The 23,540-nt window shown below is 66.2% G+C and overlaps 1 protein-coding gene across 4 annotated transcripts in view; it reads right to left on the bottom strand.

Moving 5' to 3' along the window:
• Window positions 1–23,503, bottom strand: part of AATK (apoptosis associated tyrosine kinase) — a 32,171-nt gene extending 8,668 nt beyond the window's left edge. The window contains exons 1-7 of one of the 4 annotated variants that reach the window (XM_035025815.1): window positions 23,352–23,503; window positions 7,047–7,180; window positions 4,196–4,343; window positions 1,939–2,018; window positions 1,364–1,482; window positions 1,110–1,197; window positions 228–361 (exon numbers count right to left, since the gene is read on the bottom strand). In XM_035025815.1, coding sequence (XP_034881706.1) covers window positions 228–361; window positions 1,110–1,197; window positions 1,364–1,482; window positions 1,939–2,018; window positions 4,196–4,343; window positions 7,047–7,180; window positions 23,352–23,433 — 785 coding nt within the window. In that variant the 5' untranslated portion in view covers window positions 23,434–23,503. Of the gene's footprint in view, window positions 1–227; window positions 362–1,109; window positions 1,198–1,363; window positions 1,483–1,938; window positions 2,019–4,195; window positions 6,387–7,046; window positions 7,181–11,287; window positions 11,462–18,062; window positions 18,165–23,351 lie in introns of those variants that run through there. The other 3 variants (XM_035025816.1, XM_035025818.1, XM_035025817.1) reach the window with 3 other exon arrangements.
• Window positions 23,504–23,540: the final 37 nt, after the last annotated feature.

Genomic DNA, 23,540 nt, shown 5'->3' with positions numbered 1-23,540 from the left:
CGCCCCAGGGTCAGAGGATGGGCCTTGGGCCTGACGTCCTGCCGAAGCAGGTGTCCGCCGCACCCCCTCGCCCCCGTCTGTCTTCCATTTCAGCAGATGCCTTTGCACCACGGTCCCTAAAGGCTGAATAAAGACGAACCCAGCGAACCCTCACACAACCCCCAAGGCTGGTGCTGTTTGTGCAGGGGCAGAGGCCGCAGAGAGCCAGCAGCCCCGCCCCGCCTCACCTGTGCACGTAGTTGTGACGATGCAGGTGCAGGACCCCACAGGCCAGCTCGCAGGCCATGCGCTGCAGGGTGAGGGGGTCGGGCGCCATGGACTCCGCCACCCGGCAGCTTCGCAGGTAGCCCTTGAGGTCCCCCTGCCAAGAGGGGCGGCATCGTCACCGGCCGGTGGGGAGCAGGGACCCCGTGAGCCCGCCACCCCACCCCTCCCTCCCCACATAGGGCCTGCTGACAGCGGCCCCCCCACCCTGAGTCTGCCCCCCAGCACAACCCCACGGGCAGAGGGCGCTTTCTCTGCGGTCCCTGCAGACCACGTCCTGGGTACAGACCACCGGGCCCATGTGCCTGCCAAGCAGACAGGCCACATGAGCGGCGACGCTGAGCCTGGCGGGAGCACGGGGCAGAGGACCCGACGGCCCGCTGGCGATCCCTGACCTGCTGACACCTCCCGGCTCCAGAAAGGGCCCAGCCGTCCTGGGGAAGCCCCAGGAGGTCACAGCAGCAGACAGTGGGGGCCCGGGGGGCATCTTGCAGGTGGTGTCACACCCCGGGGAGTTAAACAGGCCACGTGAGGCCTAGGAGGCGGAGGTGAGCGGCTCACAGGAGAGCCTCTCTGCCCTGGACAGGCGGCTGGGCTGACCCTGGAGTGCAGCAGGGTCGCGGACGCAGCAGCCGAGATTACCGCGCAGGCCGCCTCGAGGAGGCCCCAGGTCCCACTGCGGGGGGAACGTAGGGCCCACAGGATGGCGACGAGGGCTCCCAGCTCAGCCGATCAGCCGATCAGCCTCTCAGCCTCGTGGGGAGGCTGGGCCCTCCTGCTGAGCAGCCTGCGCCGGGGCGGGGGGGTGGGGGCGGGGGGGGCCGGTGCAGGGGGGCGGCACTCACCATGGGGCAGAACTCCATCACCAGCAGGTGGGGCGTCGCCTCCGCGCACTGCGCCAGGCACTGGATCAGGTTGCTGTGCTGCAGGGCCCTGGAGGAGCCAACAGGCGGCCCTCCTGACTGGGACTCAGGGCAGGAGGGGGCGAGGGGGCGGGCGGGGAGGGGGGCTGGCTCTGCAGGGGTGGGGGAGGAGCAGGGCAGCACAGAGCTTGCCTTTGTTCCCAGGGCCCCCCACGAGCCTGCCCGGGGCCACCCACCTGTAGGGCTGAGCCTCCTCCAGGAACTGCGCCTGCTCCTGCACGCTAGCACTGGCCTTCAGCTCCTTCACCACCACCTGCGTGCTATTGAGGCCCGAGTTCACCTCCCCCAGGAACACCTGTGGGGGCGGGCGCAGCCTCCATCCGTGCTCCTCCTCGCTAACCCCGCCCAGCCCCGAGCCTGGAAGCCTCGCTTTGCTCCTCTGCAAGAGGGGTTCCCCTCCCGGCCGTAACATTCTCTCTTGTGTGGGCATCCCGAGGCCCCCAGCTGTTCTCAGCTCTCTCTGGGGGTCTGCCGTGAGGAAGAGGGGACCCCCAGGCCCTGGGGATCAGGGAGAAGCCAGGGCGAAGACACTGTCCCTCAACCCAGCCCTCTCAGAGGTGCCTCCCAGCATCGGATCCCAGGGCCTGCACAGAAGGGACATCCCAGGAGGGGACAGCAGGAAACGGGACCCCAGGGCTGGGGCGGCCCCCAGGAGAAGCAGGTCTCCACCCTGCCCCTCTGCCTGCCAGGCAAGAGAGGGGGCCCGCGGTGTCAGCATCCCCCATCCCCCTACCCAGGGTCAGCAACTCACCTTCCCGAACCAGCCGTGGCCCACCTCCTCCAGGTACAAGAGGCTGTGCCGGCCCAGGTCTGTGGACCTGAGGAGCTGCACTGTAACAGGGCGGGGGGCTCAGGAACCCCAGCTCGGGCTGTCGCTGCCCCCATCTGCCCTTCCCGGGCCCCTCCAGAGGCTGCCCACTCAGCCTGTTCAGGGGAGCTGCCCTAAGCCCCCCAGAGTGGGGCCACGGCTGGGGACTGCCATCAGGAGCCGGGTCCCTGTTGCCCCAGGGAGCCGTGGGCCTGCAAGCCGCATCCGGGCATCTTTCTGGGTGGGTCTGGGAAGGCTGGTCCCTAAACTACAGGGACACGCCAGGCTGAAGACGACGGGGCCTGGAGCCAAGACCGGCGCACAAGGCAATGCCAGGCGGGCAGTGTGGCCGGGGCCAAGCCGGTGGGGAGGAGGGCACCCGAGCGGCCCGTCCCCTCACCCCTGCCACAGGCTGGCATTCCAGCACCAGGCTCGCCAAAGGCTCCTTTGTCGGAGGCTGCTTGGCACAGCTCTGTACGGAACACACTGGGCCCATTCTCCTGCAGCCCGAGCTGGGTGAGGTCAGCAGGGAGGAAGGGCCAGCGAGGGCCCCGGAGGAAGGGCCAGGGCTGCCGAGCCCACTCACGCCCCATGCCCCAGGGATTCCCCGAATTCTGCTCCCACGCCAACCGCCCTGAGGGCATAGGGGGACAGGGCTGGGCCTAGAACGCCAGGAGCGCCCCAGGGATGGGGGGCTGCTCCCGGGGAATGTTGACCTTGATGCTGAGTGGTATTTAGGGGGTCCCACTGGGCCCTGAGCCTCAGGGTTCCTCCCCCGTACCATCCTCCACAGTCTCGAGGGGTGGCCCTTGTCACTCAGGTTTTTAACCCTTGACGTCCACGTGGGCTGTCCCCCCACATCACCTGAAATCTCTCCCCTCCCCAGAAACGGGGTACCCTGCAGATCTGCGACATGAGCTACAGAAATGGAGAAAGCAAGCAGTTGCTGCTGTCTCCTGGCCCCGGATCCCCACCCTCAGGGACAGCCCCCTGAGGGGTGGGAGAAGCCTGGGTCCCGGACACTGCCTGTGGGCAACAGGCCCAGGCTGGGGGGGGAGCAGTGTCCCCTGGGGTGAGCCCCGGCTCCCCACTAGTGACCAGTGTCCAGGGTCGGCACAGGCCCAGAGACCCCCCACGGCCATCCAGGAAGGTCCCGGGGCCTCCTGCAGCAACATGCCTCCCTTCAGGGGTTTAGGGGCTGTTTAGCTATGCACATGCCCTCGAGCCCCAGGCCCTGGCTCCTGCCTGACCGCTGATGTCCCCCCCAGGAGACACTGGCTGGGCAGTGGGGGGTGACACCCTGGTGGCCCCGGGGGCTGCTCTGAGGACCCAGACCAGGGCCTTGATGACGTCCGGGCTTCCGCGTGGGCAGCATCCAGGTCATGGGCCTGAAGGTGTGGAACCGAGCAGGTGGGAAGGGCCTGCCCATCATCAGCACCACAGGCCTGGTGCCCCCTAAGCCCCCGCAGGGCCTGACGCCTTCCCTCGGTGCTGTGGGAGGGGCTGGGGGTCAGCACGGGCCTAGCCTAGGAGCTTCCAGGGAGAGGACCTGAGATTAGGCTGCCACGGAAGCCCCACCCCCACAGCGAGAGGTTCCCACAGCACCAGCCTCAGGAGGATGGGTTCAAAGGCCAGCCGGACACTGACCTCTACTCTCTCAAGCTTGGACCCACATCTGCCCTGCGGGGGTCACCCTGGTGGGGGGCGGGCGGAGGGGGGAGAGCCCAGGATGGGGAACAAATGGGAGACAGGGCAAGGAAGCCATGGGAAGAGGCCCCTGCCTGCTCCCCAAGGCCCAAGTCAAAGGCCCATTCAGGGCCCTTCCCACAGAGGGGGCCCCAAGGAGCCCCTCCTCCCTGAGTAGGTGGGTCCCGCCCACTGGGCACAATGGAGCCCATGTCCCCGCGTAGCCGGCGCTGTGGGGGTTGTCTGGGGTCCGGAATCCAGGGACAGCAGAGGAGTCCCTTGTCCCTGGTGCTCGGACTGCCCCTTTGCACAGCAGCCCCTAGGTGGGGGAGGTGGCGGGCAGAAGGCTGACCCAAGCCTGTCCACAGTGCCCCTGCTCCCACCAGAAGGGGGCACCTCCCAGCCCTTGGCCGCCCTCTCCCTGGGAGCACTGACTGCTGAGTCCGGAGGCCAGGCCAGACCCCGAGTCACTCCTCGTGCTCACCGCCCGGGCCTCTCTGGGGGGTTCACTCACCTGAGCGCCCCGGCTGCTTGGCCATGGGCAGGGAGACCTCGGTGAGTGGCAGGACATACACGTCTGGCCCGTTCTGAGCCCCTGTCGCAGGGGAGCCCTGTGCCGAGAAGCCGGCGGCGTACTCGTCCCCCTCGGCATTCTCAAACTCCTGCAGCGGTAGGTGGGCGCCCGGCGGGCAGTGACTCCAGCGCTCCAGGGATTGGGGGGCAGGGCCGAGGGGTGCAGGCCCAGCTCAGAAAGGACCGAGCTCTCACCTCTTCTGGAGCTGGGGGTGGAGCGGGCTGGGAGCCTGACCCAGAGTTGGGGCACCTGCTAGCCGCCCCTTCCACCCAACCTCTCACTGCTCAGGGCAGAGAACGCACCCCGCTCCCAGCCCCCTTCCCCCCAGAGGCACCAGCCGCCCGGAGGGCCAGAGAGCTGGCCTTTGTCCTGCGTTGATTGTAGGGGAGGGTGATCTTCCTCCCAAAGGCATGGGGAGGGGGCCCTCAAGCACGGGGCACCTTGCCCAGCCCAGCCCACCCCCAACAGCAGGCAATGCTGGCCCACATGGGCAGGGGTGGGGCCCGAGGCAGGAGACCAAGAGGCCCATCCTGTCTGCCCCAACTCCTCTTTGCCACCCCTCCCCTCAACAGCCAGTGATCCCAACCTCAGAGTCAGGGCTGGGGAACAGGAGCTCCATCACCCACCCCCCAGCCTGCCCCTTCCAGGCAAGGAGCATTCCTGAGTGCCCAGAACAAGGAGCCCTCCCCCGTCTCCAACCCTAGGCCAGGCACCCACAGCCCTCCACAGCCATCTGCCTGCAGGCTGCCCTGGACCTTGACCCAGGCGGGGTCTGCTCCCAGGGCTCCTTAAGAGCCTGGCCCTGCAGCCTGGGGCTGGGCCCTACCTGGCCGGACTGCTATTTTGAAATGCGGTTGGTGCACCTGTCTATGGGGAAGACCCATCCCCCCAGGTCCAGAGCACACTCCAGAGGAGAGCCAAAGTCTCATAAATCCTCTCCTACTGAAACAAGAGCAGCTCCCATCTCTGGAGCCCACAAGCCCGCTGCCCAGGTGGGGAAACTGAGGCCCAGAGCCCTCCCCCTCATGTGGACAGATGGGTGGACCGGGAGCCAGGGGGCTTAGGTTTGTCCCTTGGCCCTGCGTGCCCCGGGGATGCTCCTTCCTCCCAGAAGCCCTCTGCTGGCATCCCTGTGGGCCAGTCGTGGTCCCTACCCAGAGAGGGGGAAGGGGACCAGTGCCTGCGATGCTTCCGCTCACCGGGGCCCGGAGCCCACCCTGGGGGCCCTGGGGTATCCGCAGCAGCTGCAGCTCCATCCGCTCCCATCAGACCCGGCCCTGGCCCCGGCCCATACCTGAGGGTGCCGCCTGGCAGCCCGCCGGATCGTGCCAGCAGAGCGGGCGATCAAGTAGGACAGCGTGAGCATCGCCGCCCGGACCCTTCACCCAGCAAGCTCCACGGGGTGCCCAGCCCTGGGCCCCCAGAGACCAGGCCGAGCCCCTGGTGCAGGCAGGCCCGCCCACCCAGGCGCGCTGGGGCTGGAATGTTCTGGGCACCATGTTCTCCAGGAGGTGAGGAGGGCACGGGTAGGAGGGGCCGAGGCTGGCCTTTGTTTGGGGCCTTGTTCTCGCAGCGCCCTGAGGGGGGGGCTGACCTATACCAGGTCCCCCACGCCCACCCCCATGACCTCGCAGCTCTGGCCCCAGGATCCTGCCGGGCGCGCCGCGGTGTGCCTGCAGGTCAGGAAGACAGCTTCCGCAGGGCAGGGCGCAGGGAACGTGGGCAGGGGCACAGACCCCGCAGTCCCCAGGGCCACAGCCCTGCCATGGAGCCACTGAGGATCTGGCAGGGCAGCCTCTGCAGGCCCCCCCTGTGACACGGCGCTCCGGAGCAGAGGGGCTGTTTCTCTAAACTGGGAGTGACACGGCCGGGGCGTGGGCCACTTAGTATGGACGTTGATGGGGGCCACAGGACGGCCCGCCCCTCCTAAATTCACCAGGCCCGGGAATCTGCCCTCCAGCTGTGGCGGGGGGGGCGGGGGACGGGCATGGAATGACCACAGGCCAGCGCACTGTTTGCTAAGTCGGCAAGAACTCAGCCCACGTGGGCGGGGGGGGCGGTGGATGTTGCCTCTGGTCGGGGTTCTCAGCCGCCAACTTCTCCGCCTGGTCCTCCCCTCTCAGAGCTGCAACTGGACATTGGGGGGCAGCCCCCCAGGGATGCCCCTCAGCCACCATCCTCAGGAGGGGCCTCAGCCCTAGAATCCAGCCCAGGCCCCTTGGGAATGGAATCCGGGGCGGGGGCAGACTTAGTGAAGACAGTGCATTGAGCCGAAGCTCCGTCACCCCGGAAGTTCCTAGAACCGGCACACAGCCCCCTCCCTGTGGGGTAAAAGACGCCCAAAGGAAGGTGACTCCAGCAGGCAGGGTGGTTTTTTGTGCGGGGGCAGCATGTCTGGGCGGCTGCTGGTTCGAGTAATTGGGGGCACTTCTTCCACCAGGAAGTCAGGGGCCTCCGGGGAAGCGAGCTCCCTCCCACACTGGCTCAGGAACCCCCGGGGCCCCCTGCAAGAAGGCCCATCTTCACTGTCCCAGAGTGCCCAAACTGCACAGCACTCAGAGGCCACGCCCACACAGAGGGGACCCAAAATGGGGGAGATAGTGGGTGGGGTCCCTGAAAGCCTCCAAGCCCCTCCTGCTCGCAGTAGCCCCCAGGGGAGAGGCTGTGGGGTCCCAGGTCTATATGGTCTGCAGGTGACTCCAGGAGGGGGGAAGCTCAGCACTGAGTGGGCACAAGAGGGCCTGACTCTTGGGATCCCGTCCACATCCCCCTCGGACCCCCGAGCCCTCACCTTGAACCCGATGCCACCCTTCTTACAACACAGACAGGCCAACATGAGGGCGATGACAGTGAAGAGCCCGGAGAAGGACACGGCCACCACAGCCAGGGAGGACGACCAAGAGAGCTCGCTGAGGGGGGCGCCGTCTGCCAAGGAAGAGGGGGTTACAGGGCAGACTCCACAGACCTGCTCCCCCATGCTCACCCTGACCCAGCAGCTGCACCCAGGGGCCAGCCGAACCCCTGACTCCCCAGCCCACCCAGACTCACAGAGGCCTGAACCTCAGCACCCTGACCCCTTGCTCTGAGACCCGCCACATCTGCCACCCACGGCCCGGTCCCCAGGCTCAGAGCAGGTGGACCTGCGGAGCCGCCCCCGCAGCCCTAGCCTGCAGTTCCCAGAATGGCCACTGGGCGCCGCTCTGGCCTCACTCAGAGGATACGGGGTTGGCAAAGCGGCGGAGCCTCCCCAGGTCCCAATTCTGGGGCTCACAGACACCCCCCAAGACGTCAGGGTCTCGGGGGCCATGGGAAATTGCCCTCCATGTCTCTTCTAGACTCTGGTCACCCCGCCTCCCCAGGGGCGGTCACCTTGCCAAAGCTCTGAGTGCGGTAAACCCTGCAAGAACCCCAAGGGGCCATGAGGAAGACTGGGCCCCGCTGAGTGGGGGAGATGTCGGGGCTGGCCGCATGCCAGGCTCTGTGCGACCGGGGGTCAGCGCCCTGAGACAGGAGGGTTGTCTGGTCCCTGAGGCCACGGGGATCCCACTGTCCCCAAGAAGGGGGCACCACACTGGCTGGGCACAGAGTTCCTGCATGCAGCCTGGCACGTCCAAGTTACCCTCTTGCTGAAGTGACCACCAAGGGCCCCCCGATGCTGTTTCTGTCCTGGGAAGAGCGGGGACTCCCCATCCTGCGGCACCAGGTCCACAAGAGCCCCCGCACGGCTGACCCTCACCAGATGCGGGAACGGAGGAGTCCGGACAGCATGACAGGCTCCCCGATGCGTAAGGATGGCCCCCGAATTAGGGCTCTGGGCCGCCCCCACCCCCCAGCTGAGCCAGGGCTTCGGGGAGCCCGGCTCGTCTGCTGCTCACCAGATAGCCCAGGTGTAGACAGAGGCAGGCCTGCCCCTCCTGTCCTGTCACGCTGGCTGAAGTGCACGCCCTGCCCCAGAGACCTCTGTCTGTCCATCCTCCGTGTGGCCCCTGGAGGTTTTCTGCCTTCCCACCAAGCACCCCCATAGCTGCCCCTCAAGATCCCGCCACCCAACCCAGCACGCCTGCCATGCCAGGCCCATCAGTTCAGGTCAGACCTGGTCTCAGTGAGACCTCATGGGGTCCTAACTGGCCACTGAGGTGACCCCCCAGGCCTGTCCCCGCTGGACAGGAGGAAACGAAGGCTCAGCGAGAGCGAGGAGCCTGCCTAAGGTGGCACAGCTGACCCCTGACTGATGTGCTTCTGCTCCCGGGCCTTCTGCACGCACACAGGAAGCCAGGGCTGCAAGCTAAGCTATCTGGGAGGGCTGCCTGGAGGCAGTGTGAGCCTAAGGGCCTAGAAAGATGGCAAGCACAACCTAGACTCCTGCTCAGGTCTCCAAGCCCGTTCCCTACACCCACAGACAGGGAAGAGGGGCCCAGGTAGTTGGGGCCGGGCAGGGCTGGGGGGCAAGGAGGGCAGGGTCACCATGGCAAGGGAAACCAGCTCAGCCTGCCCCAGGGGGAGACCCGCATGGAGGGCAGCCATAGGCCCTGTCCCCGTGCCCAGAGGGGCCCCAGGCAGATACCCTCACAGGGCCTCTGAAGGCCACTTGGGGTGTGGGTGTGTGGAGGTCCCTCACTGGGCTCCCACACCGCACAGCACACAGCCCACAGGCGGCGGCCCACTGCAAGTCCGCCCAGGGCCAAAGAGCCCCAGGTCCCCGCACCCCAGGAAGCAGCCAGTGCTCAGGGATGCAGCCCTGCCACAGGGATCCATCGGGGGTGCAGCACACGCCCCTCCCACTGCCTCCACTGCACACAGGCTCCTGCACTCCCTCCCCTGGCAGGTTCTGGAGCCTGAGGCCGGTCTTCTGGCCCACTGGGCCCTTGAGGATGGCAGCAGGCACCATGGTCCAACACCGCCTAGCCCTCGGGGCTACGCAGACTGCTGCTGGGCAGGACTACCTCAGGAGGCCCAGCCTCAGCCTCCACCCTCGGCCTCTGTCCTTGGCCTCCAGCCTCAGCCTCCACCCTCGGCCTCTGCCCTTGGCCTCCAGCCTCAGCCTCCACCCTCGGCCTCTGTCCTTGGCCTCCAGCCTCAGCCTCCACCCTCAGCCTCTGCCCTTGGCCTCCAGCGTAAGCCTCTGCCCTTGGCCTCCAGCCTCAGTCTCTGCCCTCAGCCTCAGCCTCCCCCCTTGGCCTCTGCCCTTGGCCTCCAGCCTCAGCCTCTGCCCTTGGCCTCCAGCCTCAGCCTCAGGCACCCTGGGCCCAAACCCCTTTAAGTGGGCCCAAACCCACTGTAGCCCAGGGGGCAGCTGTAGGAGGCAGGGGGCTGGGCCGGGGGGTTCTGGAGGAAAACCCCATGGGGGCTTCCTGGAAGCAGCAACTAGAGCTCACCCCTGCCACCCCAGAGCCTCACAGGCCGGGTGGGTCACACTTCAGGCATAAGAAGGGTTCTTTTCCATTGTTATTAGGCTTCTGCTAGAATCAGGGGTATCCACACAGAAGGGACCAGAGTGCAGCTCCTTTGTGCGAAAACACAAGCTGTAAACGCCAACACGTTTGTGAAATTAAACACGCGTGAGAAGTAACAGCAAAAGCTAAGGAGTGCGCTGCAGGCATCGGGTGGGGAGCTGCCTCCCCACCAGCACTCCCCAGCGTCCCCCCCACCGCGAACCGGGTCCTCACTCGGCCCAGCAGAACCACCCAGAACCACCCAGCGTTCCCAGCCGCCCTCCATCCCAGGTCCCGCCCCCGCGGCTGCGCTTGCGTGGGGACGATTTCCAGCAGGGGACCCTGTCTTGCTTGTATCCCCCACATGGACCGTGACGGGGACGGCACAGGCCTGGCAGCCACTGTCCATGCCAGAATGGGACGCCTCCTCCCCGGCCAGGTGGCCCGAGCGCTGCGGCCAGCCGCTCATTTCTGAAGGAGGTGCAGCATTCTGTGAAGCCATACAGCCACGTTTAGGTACAGCACCTCACACTTATTGGGCACCTGCTGTGTACCGAGCTCTCCCTTCCAGGTTGCGAAGGGGACGGAGCGTCTCCGGGGAGCTGGGTGGGGGAAGGGTGGGGAGCACAGTTCAGAACAGAACGAGGTGCCGGGCTGGGCCTCCCGTAAAAGGAAAATGTGACTTGTGTTTGCCATCAGGTAAGCCGTGTCCGGGCGGGGCTGTCACATGACGGGATCATCCCCTCCCCGCTCCCTCTCCAAGCACCTGTCCTGTGACCCTATGGGAATGAAGCTCTACTCAGGTGAAGGAAGCCAAACTGAGCAGAGGGCGAGCCCTGGCCTGGAGCTGATCACACGTGAGAAATTTGCGATCATTAAAAGTGACTCGGTGTCACCAGGAAGACGCGGGACGCCAGGGGCTGAATGAGCCGCCGAGAGCCAGGCTGGCCAGGCGGGAGTGAGGGACCATGCAGGGGTCAGCAGCTCCACCACACCCCGGGTAACCTCAGACGGATGGCGAAGTCAAATTATAGCAGCACGGAGGAGAACAGGTAGACAGCAGGTTCCTGGAGAAGAATGTTTACGCTCAAAGCAATGGAGGGAATCACAAAATATCGATGGGTTTGGCTCCATAAAAACGTGTGTTCCACACAAGCCCCAGATGAAAGGCAAATAGCACACCAAGAAAAAGGATTTATAGAACAGAGATCAAAAGACTGGTGTCCTGACTACAGAGGGCCCACAATCAGCAAAAAATAAGAAAAGCACCTTAAGACACCCCCCCACACACCATAAACAAGCCAACTAAGCAAAGCCCACAAGAAGAGGTTCAGCCTCGTCCATAATCAAAGGAGCGCGACCCGAAACGCCTCGTCGGCTTCCAGAGGGAGGGCGTCCCCGGCCGCAGCCCGCGCTCCAGAGCCCGCCGCCAGGTCCCCCGTGCGCGCATCCCAGCAGCAACGGGAAAGCGGGAGAGCTGCCCCTGGGGGTCGGCCCTCCCGTTGGCCGAGTGATTCCTCGTCTGGGAATTTACACCAAGAGACTGACCGGAGGACGCACAAACCCAGAACAAAAGCGAACCTGGGAACGAGTGCGTTACCAGTGCAGACGGAAGCATGTCTCCCACAGATGGTCGTTGCGGTGACGTTTATAACAAAAAACAGCCCAAACGGTCCCCCAAAAAAGGAAGGATTACAAAAAACACTGGTATATCTGCAAAGGAAACCATAAAAAGAGAATTGAAGAAGTTTTAAACCAGGAAAGCTCAACGTCACTCTTCTAACTCTAAGTTAGAAGCAGCAAGGCCTCGAGGACACGTTTGGGCGCGAGGCGTCGGTTACGTGACTGTGGGGCCACAGGCTCGGGGGTCCCCCAAACACATGCATGAGGTCTCTCAAAGGGCATACTTCAAACATGCACAGTTTAGGAGCACCTGGGTGGCGCAGTTGCTTGAGCGTCCGACTCTTGATTTCGGCTCAGGTCATGAGATCGAGCCCCACGTCGGGTTCCACACTCGGCACAGAGTCTGCTTGAGATTCTCTCTCCCCCTGCCCCTCCCCCCCCCGCACTCAAACTCCCTCACAAACTTTTTTTTTCTTAAAAAAAAAAAAAAAAAAGACCATGCACAGTTTACTCTGTTTCAGTTCTACCTTGATAAAGTTGCAAACCAAGAGGCAGGATGCAGAACCCTTTATAATTCCAGGTCACAACTAGTTAAACAAACAAACAAAAAAACCACCTGGAAGAAAAGATCTCAAATTACGAAGAGTGCTTGTTTGGACAGCAGAATTCTTTCTAGTCGTCTGCAGTTTGTATCTCCTACCATAGACATGCAGTCCATCTAGAATCAAACGTGTATAATTTTACGTAATTATCGCTCACACTCAATCCCATCATTCCATTTTTAAGACCCCCATGGCCCCAGCATGTGCAGAATAAAGCCCTGGCATCAGTGAGTCTTGGGGTGCACCCCCACCCCCCACTCAAACCCCACCCCGGAGAGTCACCTAGCCGGAGGTCGGTGAGGTCTCCCCAGGGACGCGATGGGGACACAGATGGAAGGTGGAGATGGCCTTGACCAGGCAGGAGAAGGGGCAGCGATCCTGGCTCCAACCACCCCCAGGGACTTGAATTTTGGCCCCGTCTCCAGAGCGCTGAAAGGACAGTGGGCTGGGCGCATTCTAGGTCCTGGGGCAGATCCCCCTCTCAGCGCCCACCTCGCTGTGCTGACCTAGACCCTCCTCCCCACCCCCAAGTGGACCCAGGCTGGGCCTCCACCCCCTTCCTGACCCATCGCGGTCCCAGCACTTCCTCCCAGGCTCCAGACCCCCATAGCCACCCGGGCCTGGCCCTTCCCTCCGGTGTACCTGGGCATCACAAACCTGCTCCCTGGACCCGTGCCCGGCCACTCCCCAAACCAGACACCCCAACTCCCCCCAAACTCCTCTTCCCTCTCCCCACATCCAGCCCTGCCAAAGCCACTGACCGCCAACAACACAGCCAGGACCCTGCCCAAACTTCGGGGGTCTGGAGCTTCCAGGCCCTTCCTCACCCAGGACCAGAGCCATCTTCAAAAGCACCACCCCTCAATGCCCCCTCTGAGCCCTCCACATGGACCCCCGCTTGTCCACAGCCTGGCCATTCCCCTCACCATCCCTTCAGCCTGAGGGGACATCCCGGGGGGACCTGAGACCACAACACTCAGGAACCGCTCTGACGGAGCGAGGACAGGACCGGTCAACCCCTCCAGGCTCAACGCCAAGGGCCTTGGTTCCCTAGGGTCCCCCGGAGGGGCCACACCCTGCTGTCCGCCCGGCAGCCGCCCTGAACAAGAAGCAAGCAATCTGACCCACTAAGATGGCCACGATTTTTGTGATGGGAAGTAAGTGTGGCAAGGATGTGGACAGCGGGAAGCTTCGTCCTCCGCGAGTGACGCCGCGGGAAAGTGGCGGCCGCTCTGGGCCACGCCGAGCGGCCACGCTGGTGTGGAGTGTCCGGAGCCGGGCAGTGCACGGCTGCCCGGGGCTGGGGGTGGGGAGGGCCGTGCGCAGCATACTGAGTCTTTACGGGGTGAGGAGAATGTTCTGGAACCGGGAACGCACTGAATGCCCCATTGTCCACTCTGACGTGGTTCACTTTATGTTCTGCGCTTTTCGCTTCCACTTAAGAAGGCGTGAAGTGAGCACTCGGACACGGTGGAGGTCGGGTCAGGGGTGGGCCAGGCCTGCCCGACCCCCAGGGCCCCCAACGCCCCCCACCCACGGCTGGCTCACTCCTCTGCTGCCAGGTGCCCACAGCCTCCCGTCCCACCCCGTCCCCTCAGGGAGCTGCCCAAACCCTCCTGGGACAGGGGCCACATCCACAACAGAGAGTCCTGTCCATCGGGGCCAGACACCCCAGCTGCTCACACCACGGGGAACTCACTCCTCCGGTGGGGGCCCTCAGCACAGCCCGGTTGGTGAGCCCTGGGCTCCTTCTGGGAGGCATCCCAGCCTCCCGGCCCACGGGGACTCCGGCTCCAGGGTCAGCCGCGGGCCTGGGGTGGGGCCTCAGCCAGGCATCGGAGGACACCCTGGCACCAGTCTGCCTGCCCCCATGCCCGCCTGGTGACGCAAACGGGGTCCTGCACAGGAAGGAACCTCAGCCGGGAAGGCGTTCTGCTGAGGTAACAGGATGAGGCCCGCAAACAGCACTCAGGGTGGCGGTCCGCGTGCCCAGGGTGTCAGAGGCCTCTGACACCCTCACCTCCCAGCCCCTGGAGGGAATAAGCAGCAGGATCCGGCAGGATTCTGGGGTTCCCAGGGCGGGGCTGGGGGCAAACAGGAGGGAGGCCATGCTGTGGGCAGAGCTGGGGCTGGGGGGACTGGGGGGCAGAGGCTCTCCACAAAGGTTTGTCTGTGGGCCCAGACCTGGAAGTTGCTTCCACGAGGAAGGGAGTCCCGAGCAGGACTCCGCGACCCTCCACCGGGTCTCCGCACTTGTGTGGCCGGGACCCAGGCCCCTCTGCCTCCTCCCTTCCCCCAAACCTCAGAGGCCAGCCTGACAAATGAAAGGACAGACCAGGGACTGAATCGGAGCCCTAACTTGTCTGCAAGGGAGGCTCCCGGTGCGGGGGTGGGAGCAGTGGCTGGAGTACACGTGCCCACACCGGCCTCCGGGCCCCCAGGCCCCGGCACGCCCACCTCCCCCTCCCCCCCGCCCCGGCCCCGGCCTCCCATGGTGAGAGCCACACCTGCAGGACTCATCCCACCCCCCAAGAGCTGGCGCTGCATCCAGAACCGTCGCGGACAGCCGCCAGGCGCATCTGACCACAGCCAGGTGGGGAAACCGAGGCCCACCCTCCCCACCTCCGAACCTGATTCTGGGCCGGGGCGCAGCGGGACCCCACCTCCGCAGCTGCCCAGGCGCCACCCCCCAGCAGGCAGAGAGGCCCATGGGACGTCTGGGTGGGGAGATTGTGCCCCACTGCCCCCACCCCAGAACCTTCCGCTCCTCCTCAGCCCCGAGGCCCGGTCTCCTCACGTGCCAGACAGAGCAGGGCGCCGCCTGCTGCAGGACAGAGGGGGCCGGAGGTGTGCGGGCCCGAGGCCGGCGCTGAGAGACCCCGGCGGTTGGTGGGGATCGGGAAAGACAGGGGGCTGGGGATGAGAGGCGAAGGCACTGCCTCCTCCAAGAGAGGGCACGCGGGGGGCCCAGGGCGCGGAGGGCCAGCTAAGGCGGGAGCCCGAGCCCGCCAGCCCCCCGCCGCGAACACGCAGCTCAAAGGCCCGGCCCGGCCGCCCCGCCGGGTGCACGGGGCCTGCTGGTGCGGCTGCGGCCGTGGGCCACGCGGGGTCACGGCAGCCGCTCACCTGGAGGGCTCCTTCCCGGAGCCCGGACCACAGGCCAGGGCGGCCGGGCAGTTGGCGCGGCCGGTGTCAGCCCCCCTGCCCGCTGTCAGTGTGGGTCGGGACCCAAAACCTCCCCAGAGCCCACGAGGGGGACCCTCGGGCTCTAACTCCCCAGGGGCAGGAGGGCACCAAGGGCGCCTGGGGCTTCCTTCCGGAGAACGCGGGAGGGGGCGCACCACATATGCACACACGCACACTGACGAACAAATGCACGTATGTTTGCTCACACACACACGTTCACACGTGTTCACACGCTCTCACCATGCGCACCCACCACATATTTCTATGTCCTCACACTCAACCACCTGCGTGGGCACGGACACGCTCACACGGACGTGCACACACACTTGCACACCCAGACACGCACGCACGCTCTCGGCAGCACGCACTGGCCGTCTGGGGGTACGCCCGCCCCAGGGGCTCCGTCGGGATCCCGCCCAGGACCCACCACAGGGCCCGCGGAGCAGCCGCCCCGGCCCCGGCCCGCGTCGGGCCAGCTCGTCACCAACACAGGGACGGAAGGAAGTTCCGCAATCTCCACACTGCCCAGTGACACGTGAGAAAGCCCAGGCCTGGCCACCAGCAGCGGCACCAGAGGCCCCCCGCGCATGGGGACCGCCCCCCCGTGGCTGGTCCTGGCGTGGGGGCTCGGGGGGCTCGGGGTGGGCACGGGGAACACGGGTGCTGCTTCACATTCCCCCCTGACTGGCACAAGGGCCCCCCCACTCGGCCCCCAGCCTCGTCCACCTATCCTCACAAGACATGCCTGCCCGGGGACCCCACTCCCCCGGGGGCCTGTGGGTGACAGTCCTGACCATTTTGTTTACCTGGAGACCTGCCCTGGCACGTGCTGGACACCAGGTCACCCCGAGGGACCCGAGCTGGATAATGAGTCCCTCTCTTGAGCTTGGCCAGGGCGGGGGGCACTGGGGGACAGCAGCTCGGTAGAGGCCAAGGGGCCACCAGGCTCAGACTCGCCCCAGCCACCGATTTCCTGCCATCCTTGGCGCCAAGTTTCTGCCTGGACCCCACGCGGGGCAGAGTTGAGGTGAGGCCGGCTGGGGAAGGGGGGTGGCAGGAGCATTGCCCAGGCCAGGGGTGGCCTCAGCCTCAGGCAGGAATGTGCCCATGGGCCTGGCAAAAGGAGCCAAGCTCTGCCTGCCCAGAGCAGGCTCCACTGATGGGCCGGGACAGCCGCCTCCAAGGCTAAGTGCCCTTGAGGACCCAAGTGCCAACCCGGAGGTCGGGGCAGAAGCTGCCTCTCGGCGGGGTGGGAGGGGGCTTCTTCAGGCTTCTTCCCAGAACAAACAAGATGGCCCAAATGCTGGAAACGAGGAAGGGAGAGGGGGAAGGGCTCGACACGTTGCGTTGGCCGGCTCCTGCCATGCCGTCTCCCACGGTGGCCCATCCAGCCACCAGCATGGCGCCACGGAGCTCGGACTCTGAGTCGCACCACCCGCACCTGCCCGAGGGCTGGGTCCCAGAACACACAGATACCCCCCAAGGTGATAAGGGAGAGGCTCAGAGGGGCATTCACGGAAGAGATCTCCACGGCGGGGGGGGCCGGGCAGGCGCCAGGCAGTCGGGCGGCCGCGCCCTGGATCGGCCACGGTGAGAGGCGGACACCGAGCGCTGGGAGCGAGCCCCGACACGCGAACCCAGGGACACAATGAAGACCCGCGCGGCACCGTTTGCTGCTGTGACATGTCCTCGTGGGGCGACCCCTCCATGCCTGCGTGGGCCGGGGGGGAGGGAATGGAGCGGGACTGGCAGGGCGCGTGGCTTTGTCCCCGGGGACACAAGTGTTCTAAAATTGGTGGTGACGGCTGCACAAGAACGACAAACCCACTGAAGTACACGCCGCGAAGGGCTGAGTCCTTTGGAATGCGGATCGTATCGAACGAAACGGTCAAAGAGGAGTGGGGGGCGGAAGGCGACGACTGGCCACAGCGGGGCCGGCGAACGCACAGGGCTCTGTCCCCGGGGAAGTACTGTCTGCGAGTGAGCGAGGCACGCGACACGCAGCCCCACCAGCCCCACCAGCGCCGTCGACGTGAGGCTGAACGAGAGCAGGAGAGGCACTGGGTGCAGCGTCCCCACAGAAGTCGATTCCCTTCTTCCCGGGGCTGGAGGGTATCCCCGGCGGGTCTCCCCGCGAGCAGAGCCCGGCCGCCTGCCGGGGACCACAGGCGGCTCCAGAGCCCCGGGCAGCCGGCGCAGGCGCCAAGCATTATAGTCACTGCATCCGTCTGCAGGTGGCCCCTGCCCTGGACCCTCCCAGCTGGGGCCTGAGGCTGGCCCGTGGCCCCGAGCAGCACTGACTGCAGAATCTGCAGGGCCCCGTGCAAAACGGAGTCCCAGGGCCCCTTGCTCAAAATCAAGAACTTCAGTGTGGCGGGAACAGGGCGTGAAGCCCTGCGGGACCCTCCCCAGAGCTGGACACCCAGCGAGGACTCCTCGATGTAGGACAGTGGGAGGACCGGGGAGACGTCGGGAGGGGCCGGGTCTGGGGGCCCAGCTGCCCTGCTCCCAGCCTGGCTGACACGGACGGGCAGGTTGTCTCCCTGGCCAGCCCCAGGCCAGCTGTCGGGGCTGCCCGAGGCCATGTGCCTCGGCAGGTGGGCGGCAGCTGCGCGGCCCCCTCCTTGTGGGGAAGGAGGGGGCACACCACACCCTCGCCAGGGGTGAGCCAGACCGGACCCGGCCGCATCCCGCCGTGAGAGGTGACCTGTGGGGCCCCGCCCACCCCTCCAGGCGCCGGGACCCACTGCCGCACCCCACACACCCTGTGACAGGTGAGTGACCCCTAGGCTGCCCAGAACCAGCCACTGCACCAGCCCTGCCCATTCCTCTCCTGCCACTTCCTCCGCCAGGGCCGGAGCCGGGGCCAGAGCCAGGGCCACAGCCTCGTGACGACAAGCCCCTGCCCCCCCGGGGCCAGAGGGGGGGACAGCGGCCCACGTCCTCCCAGAAACCCCCACGTACCCGGCTCTGGGCGGCCGCTCCCACATGGGTCCGACTGCTGGTCTAACCCCAGGGTGACCATCTGGAGACCCTCCACCCCACTCTGGGCACCCAGGCACCCTGCCTCAGCCCCAGGTCCCGGCAGAGGAAGCCAGGGGGCTTGGCGTGGACACGGCCCAGACAGGCCGCTTGGGGACTGGCTCGGGCCCGGCCTCCCCTGCCCTCGCTTCCTCTGCCGCTTCCTCTGCCGGGGGCGGGGAGGCTTCGGGCGGCCGTGATGCCGGCGCCCGTTCCCATGCGAGAGGCAGGCCGGGCCCCGTGGATGCGCGGGTCCCGAGGCCGCCCGCACCTGGGTTCCCTCATTCTCTTCCCAAGACTCCGCCATGTGTACAGAGGTGAGGCCGGCTGAGGGCGGGAGGCAGGCTGGGGGCTCCCTGGGGAGGGACCCGGGCTGCCTGAACAATTCACAAGTGGGGGGAAGGGGGGGCAACAACAGGCCTGTGGGTTCTCTCAGCGCCGGCGGCCAGGAGCCCTCCGTCAGGGCCCTGCTCCCTCCGGATCCTGCCAGCTTCTCCCCGCTTCTGGAGGTGCCCGGAAGCTTCCTGCTCCCCCAACCCCCATTACTTTCTCCCGTAAGGACCTCAGCCACTGGACCTAGGCCCACCCTGAACATGACCTCATCTTAACTCCTAACATCCACAGACTATTTCCAAACAAGGTCCCACCCCAAGGCTCCAGGTGGGCAGGAATTTGGGGGGATGCTATTATATCCAGGAGCCCACTGAGGAGGGGAAGATGGGGTCCATGGAGGAGTTTCCCAGATAAAAGAGGGGTGCACGCACCCCAAGGCAATGACCGCCGGGGGAGGACCAGGCTCAGCCCGCTCTAAGAAAAGCTCCATGGCCGGGTGAAGCAGAGCTAGCCTTTGAGGACCAGCCACGAGGACAGACAGCTCTGTCCACAGGACTGAAATGAGAGCAGTGGTGGGGGCTGGGGCCCAAGCGGGGGAGGCAGGATCTGGCTCTCCCCTCAGCCAGGACCCCCACCAGGAAGCCCTAGTGCTCCCCACCCAGGCCAGCAGAAGTCAACAGCAGAATGGGGCTGTGGGTTCACCCAGGAGGTCAGGGCCACGGGCGCAATGGGCCCTGGTGGGGGCTGAGTGGGCCTCACAGGTGGGACCCCCATGGACGAGGTGGTGGGGAAGTCCACACACAAAAGCCAGGGGCACCCACGTGCCTGGTTCAAGGTCACCGAAGGCCGGGGATGTGGGCTGGCCTCGGGGGGACCAGGGCCCAGGCCAGCCCCAAGTCCAGGCTCTGCCTGATGGAAGGAGTAAGAGGCTCCCCCAGCAGGGGAGCCGGGCGGCCAGCAGGTCAGGAGGCCACACTTGGGGAGAACTCGCCCAAGACACGCCCTCCGCTCCCAAGGAGGTGACCCCATGTTTGCAGCAGTGGGCTCTGCCCGGCAGAAAGGCACCAGCTGCCCGCCGAGTGTGCTCACCTGTGTGAAGAGGCAGGTGTGCAGGTGCGCACACGCCACGGTCACCTGCACACGCGTGTGGGTGGGTGTGCAAATGCGGTGTGAGTCACATTTCCTCACCGGAGGGCACGTGTGCATCCGTGTGCTCACACGTGTGCTTGCGTGTGTGAGCCTGCGCGTACCTGCTTGTGTGGGTGCAGGGCCCTGTGGGGGAGAAGCAGCCCCCCTGAGGGAGGGGCAGAGGTCGGCTCCCTGGAGAACGTGCCCGAAGCGGAGGCACGGTCTCCCCGGCCCCCTGCCCGGAGGGGCATGCCTCCCCTCGATGGCCCGCACCACGCAGTGCGCCCCAGCCCCTCGGGCACAAGGGAAGGAAGCAACACTGACCAAAGGGCCGGCTCTGGGCCCCCTGAGCCTGAGCGGGTCTGCGGGGGCCTGGGCAGCGTCTGCCTCCAGCCAGGCCCCCCGGCAGCAGGCCGTGAGCAGAAGCCACTGGGGTTGAGAACTGTCGCCAGGGTGCGTTTGCCAGGCCTCTCCCCACGGGGCGTGCCCTGCCCGGGCCGGCGTGGGGCACAAGTCAGCAGCCGTGTGTGAGCTCCTGGCGGGCCAGGCAGGGGGGCGACGTGAGCAGAGGGGCGACGTGAGCAGAGGGGCTGGGGGAAGGGCCAGGGGCCGCCCGGTCTGCCGAGAGCTTCCCTGATCTCCCAGTCCCACCACCCCATCAGCTGCGACCCCACAGCTGCGACCTCGCCCCGCCACCAACCCTGGTGACCCTCACGTGACCCTCAGAGGTGAGCACCGCACTAACTCCCACCTTACAGGTCAGGAAACTGAGGCAGCACAGGGAGGGCCATGTGGCCAGGGAGGGGCGGGTCCACCACCCACTGCCAGGGGCCCCGGGGGGCAGTCAGCCCAGAGGGCAGCCCTTCGGACAGCTCCAGGCCCCCCGGGGTCAGGGACTCCGAGGCCTGCCCAGAAACCACAGCAGCCTGAGCAAGGCCTGCTCTCACCAGGCACCTACTGGGGTCCCTCAGGCCTCACCAGGCCCACCCACTGCCTTGGCACACTCCTGGGGGAGAGATGGCCCCAACTCCCTCAAGGCCATACCATCCCCTCCTCCCAGCCCAGCCCAACAGCTCCCAACCCACCATGTGGCACCCCAGCACCCCTCAGTTCTTGGCTCCCACATCTTGCCCACTTGGTCTCCCCAGGGTGAGGTGTCACTTAGGCGAGGCTGAGTCTCAGAGAGGTTGAGTGATCAGCCCAAGGCCACACAGCACTGAGGTCACGCAGCTGTGACACCAAGAAGTCCTGCACGGCCACCCACATGTTGGGAAAGAGCCAGACCCCAGAAGTGGCCGCCTGCACCCGCCCACATTGCCCCAAGAGCACGCATTCAGGTCTGGCCCCTCATGGCGCCCCAGTCCTGCCCGTATCTGAGAGCTGGTGGTGGCCCAGATGGGCACTGGTTTAGGTGAGGGACCCCCAGCCCCGGGCCTCATTTGAGCCTCAAACTCAGTCCCCTTCTCAACATAACCACCACCATCACTGCCCCTCCCCCCACAGGGACCACCAAGGAATCCCAAGAAGGATCCATGGCCTGGCCTGGTGGCTTTGTGAGGATCCCCTGCCTGGGCCCAGCCTCTCTGTCCAGCCCTGACTGTGGAGCAACCAGATGGCCAAGAACACGGGTCTTCCCTGCCCTCCAGGCTTGGTGGCCCCCAGCAGGGTCCTGCCCCCCCCCTCCACCACAAGCAGCCCTCAAAAAGAACCACCTCTCTCCACAGAGATGGAGAGATGGAGGGGGATGGAGAGACACCACAGAGCTACTGCGTGTATACCACCACCCCCTCTAAAACAGCATCTTTGTTCACGGAGGGCCAAGTTCCCCCAGGTGCCCAGCATGAAGGCTTAGGGGTAGGCATTGCTGTCCCGTTTTACAGATGAGAAGATAGGGTCAGAGAGACTCCAGCAGGTGGGAGCTGGGCTCTGAATGCTGGGCATTTGGCAGGAGGCCAGGGGACCCCAACTTTCCCCCTCCCCAACACCCACGTGGGGACCAGCATGGAGCCCTGCACCCCAGCCCGTTACCCACCGCCACCAGCCAGGGCTGTTCCTCCCAAAGGGGGACACAGCTCTGCCCTTCGCTGGACCCGAGGGGACCTCCCCTTGCCCTCCTGACAACTTCTTCCCTGTAAGTCATTAAACTGACACGTTATAATTACACTGATCGCAGCTGCAAGACACGCAAAGCTGTTGTTTCTCTAAAGTGGGGGAAGGGTCTGGTGCCCAGGACACACCCGAGTGTAGGGAGGGGGTGCTGAACCCCACGGAGGGCAAGTCTGGGCTCCACAGAGTGCAAGAGGCCGGGCGTGGGGGAGGGCCTCCATCCCAGGGTCAGTCCCTGCACGGCGCGTGCACCCACACACGCACGCACGCACACACATCCCAGCCCTGCCGATAGTTCCAAGGCGGCATCCCAAGGCTGGACCCCCACCCCCCAGCCGGCAGGCTGCCTGGAGCACTGGCCCAGAGCCGCCCAGATGCCTGGCCCCAAAGGTTGTCCGGGCCTGGGGCCGCTACCCTCCAGCCCCCGGGGCCAGCCGGGGCTGTGCCTGCCCAGACTCGGGGCCTCCGCTGGCGACAGCGTCTTCTCCAAGCCCTGGGAGCTGGTTGCCTGGGAAGTCTTTTCTGAGGGATTGACACCCACACCCTAAACCCAACAGACAGACCTCACGTCAGCTCCCTTCCCCCAGGAGCAAATGCCTGCACATGGGGCCGTGCCCAGGGGACCCTGCACATGGCTACACACACTGGGCCCTGCTCCAGGCAGGGAGACCCAGGAGAGCCCGTCACATGTGCGCCTGGCTTTGTTTTGGCTGGATTAGACTGCGCCAGGGCTCCAGGGACGTGTGGGTGGGACTCGGGCCCCCGGGCCCTGGCTCCAGGGCAGGGAGTTCTCCCCCACACTGGAGAAGGAGGGCTGGAGCCCGCCACGACCCCGGGAGGAAAGCCTGCCACCTCCTGGTAACAGACGCCGGCCTCCGGCCGCCCCCGGCCCTGTGCCCGCCGCAGCTGCCCACCACCGCCAGGAGGCCAGGCAGCCCCGGGTAAACACGCGGCTGGCACCACCAGTCTGGCACGGTAAGACGCGGGGCCCCAGGTCCCCCACAGCCAGCCAGACAGGGCCACCTGGGCCTCCCCCGCCGTCCAGGGGGCCTGGGCACCCACCGAGGCCCATCTCCTCCGAGCCTCTGCCCAGTGGGCGCTGTCCTGTGGGCGGCCGCTGCTCCCACCTCCCGTGCAAGCTGCTGGGTAGCCGGGCAGGGCTCCCTAAAACTGGCTCCCAGCAGGGAGAGGGGCTTCCCACACTCAGACCACGGACCGGCAAGGGGCCATGGTGGCCTGGGACCCAAAGGCAACACTCCCACCCCTCCCAGGGGGCCCTTGGTCCTGGCCACTTCCTCCCCTGGACACCTGGGGCCAATGTAGGCCCTCCTGCCCCAGTTACCTGAGCCGGAGGCATCCACAGAGACAGTGGCCTGCGCCTCCGCCGCCCACCCCCCTGCCAGAGGCTTCAGCCCTGCCCGGGCCAGCACCAAGGCCTGCCCACCTCCACCGAGTGGGGTCTCTGGAGGTCCTTCCCACCAGCAGTTCCTCCTGCGGGCTCTGCTCAGGGTGGGGAAAGGGTTAATTTCCATGCAAAAGAGGAAACCGCCGCTCAGGAAGCATCATGTCCGCAGTGGGGGTGCTGGGGGGGCGCACAGCCCCGGCAGGTTGGGGGCAGCCGCAGCGGGCGGAGGGCTGGCCCAGGGGCGCGGCCAGCGGACTCACCGGGGTCGAAGTGCGAGCTGAAGGCGAAGCTGGGGTTGAAGAAGGACGACGACATGGCCAGGGCCAGCAGCGCGGCGGGCATCCCCCGGGCTGACGCCGCGCTCAGGACGCCCGGGGCCCCGGCCCGCGCCGCGCCATCGCCCGAGCGGCCGCCGCAGGTGCGGAGCGCGCCCTGCCCGCCGGCCGCCG

The sequence above is a fragment of the Mirounga leonina genome, unplaced genomic scaffold (genome assembly GCF_011800145.1).
Source record: "Mirounga leonina isolate KUSES-001 unplaced genomic scaffold, KU_Mleo_1.0 Mir_197, whole genome shotgun sequence".
NCBI classification, from domain to species: Eukaryota; Metazoa; Chordata; class Mammalia; order Carnivora; family Phocidae; genus Mirounga; species Mirounga leonina.
Note: the sequence above shows the minus strand (reverse complement) of the source record. Positions and strands in the feature narration are given on the sequence as shown.